General features: G+C 39.4%; 1 protein-coding gene across 1 annotated transcript in view; it reads left to right on the forward strand.

Annotated features, from left to right (window-relative positions):
- CACNA2D4 (calcium voltage-gated channel auxiliary subunit alpha2delta 4) overlaps positions 1–5,974 on the forward strand; it is a 113,682-nt gene that overhangs the window by 54,490 nt on the left and 53,218 nt on the right. Inside the window, exon 23 of the mRNA XM_081818917.1 lies at positions 983–1,076. Within this exon, the coding sequence (XP_081675043.1) occupies positions 983–1,076 (94 nt within the window). The remainder of the gene's footprint in view (positions 1–982; positions 1,077–5,974) is intronic.

The following is a 5,974-nucleotide window of genomic DNA, read 5'->3' on the forward strand; positions in this document are numbered from 1 at the left end:
TACAATGGAATATTACTCAGCCATCAGAAAAGATGAATACCCAACTTTTACATCAACATGGATGAGACTGGAGGAGATTATGCTAAGTGAAATAAGTCAAGCAGAGAAAGTCAATTATCATATGGTTTCACTTATTTGTGGAACATAAGGAATAACATGGAGGACATTAGGAGAAGGAAGGGAAAAATGGGCAGGGGGAATTGGAGGGAGAGATGAACCATGAGAGACTATGGACCTGAGAAACAAACAGGGTTTTAGAGCAGAGGGGGGAGGGAGGATGGGTTAGCCCGGTGATGGGTATTAAGGAGGGAACGTACTACATGGAGCACTGGGTGTTATACGAAAACAATGGATCGTGGATCACTACAACAAAAACTAATGATGTATTGTATGGTGACTAACATAACATAATAAAATTAAAAACTAAAAAAAAAAAGAGAGAGAGAGAGGGAAAAGAGCTACCCATGCAAACAGTAGGGGGGAAGCATCCAGACCAAGAGCCACCCATGAAAAGAGTAGGGGGGAAGCATCCAGACCAGGAGCCACCCATGCAAAGAGTAAGGGGGAAGCATCCAAAGCCCATAAGCTCTGAGGCAAATTCAAACTCACAGACCTGGCAAAGGCCAGTGTGTTGGGAGGGTGGTGATCAAGTTGCAGACAGATGGCAGCAGAGAGGAGAGGTGGCCGGGGCTCAGGGCAAGGGCTGATGTCACTGAGGGGTTCTAATCTCACAGAATACCAGAACTGGGAAGAGCCTTAGAAATCACTTAGACCTAGTCACATATTGTTTGGGATTGAAGATGTGAAGGCTGAGAGAAGCAACACGACTTCCTCAAGCTCACATAGATGGTTTTACGAGTCCCAGACCCGTGTTTATGAGGCACAGCCCATTCCCTAAGTTCAGGGTTCCTCGCAAGGGCAGATGAGCTGTGTTCATCATCATGGAGGAAATAAGTGGTTTGGTCTTTTATTTTGCCTCCAGGCGACGAGGAGCTGGTGCGGGAGGTACTGCTTGACGCAGTGGTGACAGCCCCCATGGAAGCCTACTGGACAGCGCTGGCTCTCAACGCCTCTGCGTACGTATGTCCGGAGCGGGGCTGGGGGTCCTGAGAGGGGAGGGGGCTCCAGCCCCAGGATTCCCTTGGCTGAGTCAGGGTCCCTCCCACTCCCTGGCTGGCAGCTCAGGAGACAACCGGGTCCAAGACAAACATGATGACAGTGGGAAGCCGTTGGGGAAGTGAGAACTACCTCCACATGGCCCCGGTCAAGCAGGCACTTGGTACAGCTTCCACACTGCACACAAGCTGCTGCTCTCCCCCCTGGAAAAACACAAAGTGCAGGTCTCCGGGGCAGGAGTCCAGATCCCCCACCCACACTGCAGCAGTCCCATTCCAAGAACACCTGAGTCTGGGCTGGAGCTGTGTGAGCCCCTTCACCAAGAGCCCTGGTAAAAGTAGTTCACGTAGATCAGGACCTGGTTCCCAGCAAGTAAGGTCAAGACAAGACAACTATATTTACCTAGTGCTATCACGTTTTTTGGACAGGTAGAAAGAAGAAATGAATGGTGTGTGTGTGTGTGTGTGTGTGTGTGTGTGTGTGTGTGTGTATGAGCGCACAAGCATGTTGGGAGGGTGCTAAAAACTAATGAGGTCAAGAATACAGCGGACTACATCTTGTTCCTGAATAGGAAGATTCAACATTAGCATCATGAAGATGTCAAACCTCCCCTAGACACTCAAGTTAATTAATGCTATCCTAATGAAAACAACAGAATTTTATATGAAACAATCACCTATTTAAAAAAGCAAGATGCAGAACGCTGTGCACAATGTGATACTATTTCTATAAAATGGAGGCAAACCATGGCATATCTGTACATGTGTATATATAAAACATCTATGAAAGGCCAAATAGGAAAGAGTTCTCATTGGTTGCTTCTCATTAGAAAAATGAGTAACTGAAACAGGGATGGAAGGACACTTTTCACTGTATAAATTTTTGGTACAATTTTGAACCATGTGAATGTATTACCTCTACAAAATTAAATAAAAACTAGAGAGCAAAAAAAGAATACAGCAGGCCAAGCACTGTTCTGAGTACTTGGTGTACATTAACCTAGTGAGCCTCATAACCACCTTACAATATAGGTACTATTGTTATCCCCATTTAACAGATGAGGAAACCAAGGCAGAGTGAGATAAGCAACTTGCCCAAGGTCGTATGTCTCATAAGAGGCGAAGCTAGAATCAAAACCAGGCAGCCTGGTTCTGGGGTCTAGGGGATTGGATCACTGGTTTGGAGAGAAAGGGCATGATCTTCATCTTTCCAAGTTCAGAGATTAGCCAGAGACATTTTTAATGTTGAGAAACACTGAAGAACAAATATTCTTAACCAAGGTGTATATTAGAAAAGAAGACCTGGAGAATTAATATAAAATGGCATATTAATAAAGCTAAGGGGGGAAATAATACAATCACGCCCATAGATGCAGAAAAGACATTTGAACAAATATTAATATCCATGCGTGTTTTTAAAAACTAATCAATACAATTAAAATTGACCAGGGGTGCCTCACTGGCTCAGTTGGTATAGCATGCAAGTCTTGATCTCAGGGTTGTAAATTTGAGCCCCACATTGGGTGTAGAGATTACTTAAAAATAAAAATCTTCAAAAAAAAAAAAATTGACCTAAGCCTGAAAGTCAACATCTGAATGGGGCTAGAGGTTCTCTCAACTAAAGACAGGACTAAGACATGCATTCCTATATTCCTACTACTCTTTAACAAGGTTGGAAGGTATCAATCAGTGCAGCCAGACAAGAGAATGTACCTAGAAGCAATGAGAAGTGGAAAGGGTGAAGCAAATTATCTCTGTTTAAGAAGGTGATAAGATTGTATATCTGAAAGCCCTGAAAGAATTTATAGGAAAACTACTATAAACAATAAGAGAATTTAGTGAAGTAGCAGGATATAATATGAATATTCAAAAATTAACATCCTTTATGCAAAAAAAACTAGATAAAAAATATCATGTAAAAATATTCAAGAGGGCAAAAAATAAAATGTAATGAAACCCCTAGGTATAAGACAAGATATGTCCTAAAACTTAATTAAGAAGAATTATAAAATACTCTTGGAAGACACAAGAGTTGACTTGAACAAATGGGGAGATATTCAGTGTTTTGGGGTAGGAAGAACCAACATCACAAAGACATTAATCCTAAATTAATCCCAATAAAAATATCATCAGTATTTCTCTGGATCCAGATAAATGGATTATAAAGTTTATTTGGAAGAATAGTCAAGAAATCCCTGAAAAAGAAAAGCAACAAAGGAAGTGTTGTCCTACTAACATATTAAAACATATGACAAAATCTCTATAATTTATAAAGTGTAGTATTGACACATGAATAGAAAGGCAGACCAAGGGGACAGAATAGAAAATCCAGAAATTCATCTAAATGCATGTGGAAAGACATCAAGTCAGACTAGGGGGAAATGGACTCTTTAATAACTAGTTTGAGAGCCATATGGAGAATGATAAAATTGTATTTTTCCTCACACCATACATCTGGATAAAGTCCAAATGACTCAGAGATTTAAATGTAAAAAAATAAAACCATATAAGTACTAAAAAGAAACCATGAGCCAATTGCTCTAAAATCTAGGAATTAGGAAACCTTTCCCAATGATGACTCAAAATTTAGAAGCAATAAGAGAATGACTGACAAATTTAACAGCATAAAAATGTTTATTTGGGGGCGCCTGGGTGGCTCAGTTGGTTAAGCGACTGCCTTCGGCTCAGGTCATGATCCTGGAGTCCCTGGATCGAGTCCCACGTCGGGCTCCCTGCTTAGCAGGGAGTCTGCTTCTCTCTCTGACCTTCCCCCCTCTCATGCTCTCTCTCTCTATCTCATTCTCTCTCTCAAATAAATAAAAATAAAATCTTTAAAAAAAATGTTTATTTGGCAAAATAAAAACATGAGCAAAGTGAAAAGAGAAATGACAAACCAGAAAAATGTTTGTAACTTATATAACAAATAAAAGCTTACTATTCCTACATTATATATCCATGATAAATGAAGAACTTCAAAAATAGAGAAGTAAAAACTCAGCCACTTTATAGGAAAAAGGACCAAGAAATATGGACAGTTTAGAGAACACATACAACTAGTCCTTATGTATATGAAAAAATGATCAGTCTAGCTCAATAAAAGGAATGCAAATTAAAACTCTACCAAGATTATGTATGTCACTCATCAGATTGATAACGGTCTAAGTTTATTGCCATGCATGGCTGGCAAAGCTGTGGGGAATCAGGCTTGTGTATATTGTCAGTGGGTATACAAAATGTTTCAAAGGCTATGGAGGAGAATTTAATAGTATCTAACAAATTACATATGCATTTACACTCTGACTCAGCAATACCACTTCTAGGAATGTATCCCAGAGATATACCAGTAAAAATAAGAAAGATACATACATGAGTTTTTTGTTACAGCTCCATTTATAACAGTGAAAGACAGAAAATAACCTAAATCCATCAGTAGGAGCCTAGTTAAATAAACCATGGTAGATCCACATAATGGAATACTATGTAACTACAAAAAATGAGAAATCTATATACTGCAATGGAATGGTCTCACCAATGGAGAAAAGTGTATATAATACCCCACTATTTATTTAAAAAGAGGAGATACAAGTGTATTTTCATAGTTACTTACACATATATAAACATAGATGCATGTATGTATATACATATGTGCACATATATTTTTTAATGGAACAATAAACAAGAAAACAAAAAAGATTACTTTAGGCAGAGTGAAAGAACAGGGATGGAGACAGAGACAGGTTTATGAATATGCTTTATTTTGCATATTTGACTTTGGAACCATGTAAATGCTTTATATCTTTATAAAACAAGATTAGATTTTTAAAAATAAGCTCAAAAATTTGAAAGCAAATGAAACAAATAAACATAGTTGTGTATCAAGTTCATGACATAACAACGTAGGTGAATTCTTTCAAGGGACTTGAAAACACAGAACCATAAACAATAAATAAATCAAAAAACTGTGTTCCATAACCACATTGCTAGAAACAATATTGGCACTGTTATTCTCAAACTATATAGATGGATAGAGCAAATAGTATTATGTTAATGTCATTAGGAACCAAGGTTTTCAGCAAACGAAAAAAGAGAGTAAATCAAAGATGTACTGCTGAATATGAATTGGAAATATCAATGAACTCATGACGTATTTTCTCTGAAAGAAACAAAAAGGATATCCTGGCCCTGTCCACAGAAAAGACCAACCTCAATGAGCACTCCAGAGCAGGATTGTGGACTTTCAGTGTGCATGTTAAGACGTCCTCATTAAAATGAATCAGCAACCCTTGGAAAATGTCTGATTTCAGGACAGGGGCAGGAAGTGTACAAAATGAGCCAGGAGCATCTTGTCATAACAAGAAGGAAGAATTTACTAAAGACTATCATGACGTTGTGCCAGGGGGACCCCAGAACCAACCTGAAGTGGTCTCACTGGTTAAAGGTGGGACAATTAGAGCAGCAAAAGTAATGACAACTGCAATGGATTAAAACATAATGTGTTTAAATCCTGTGTTCATAATGACACTGAGGAGAAAAAAACCTTTTCAGTCATCTTCTCTACTACTTTTGAATAAAGAATTGCATCAGAGGTGCCTGGGTGGTGCAGTTGGTTAAGTGTCCAACTCTTGGTTTCGGCTCAGGTCGTGATCTCAGGGTCATGAGATTGAGCCCTGCGTCTGGCTCTGTGCTCAGTTCAGGGTTTGCTTAAGACTCTCTCTCCTGCTTGTTCTCATTCTCTCTCTCTCTCTCTCTTCTCAGATAAATAAATAGATCTTCTTTTAAAAATTGCATTGGGGCGCCTGGGTGGCTCAGTTGTTAAGCATCTGCCTTCGGCTCAGGTCATGATCCCAGGGTCCTGGGAT

The sequence above is a fragment of the Leptonychotes weddellii genome, chromosome 5 (assembly GCF_054177405.1).
Source record: "Leptonychotes weddellii isolate Sample4059 chromosome 5, ASM5417740v2, whole genome shotgun sequence".
NCBI classification, from domain to species: domain Eukaryota; kingdom Metazoa; phylum Chordata; class Mammalia; order Carnivora; family Phocidae; genus Leptonychotes; species Leptonychotes weddellii.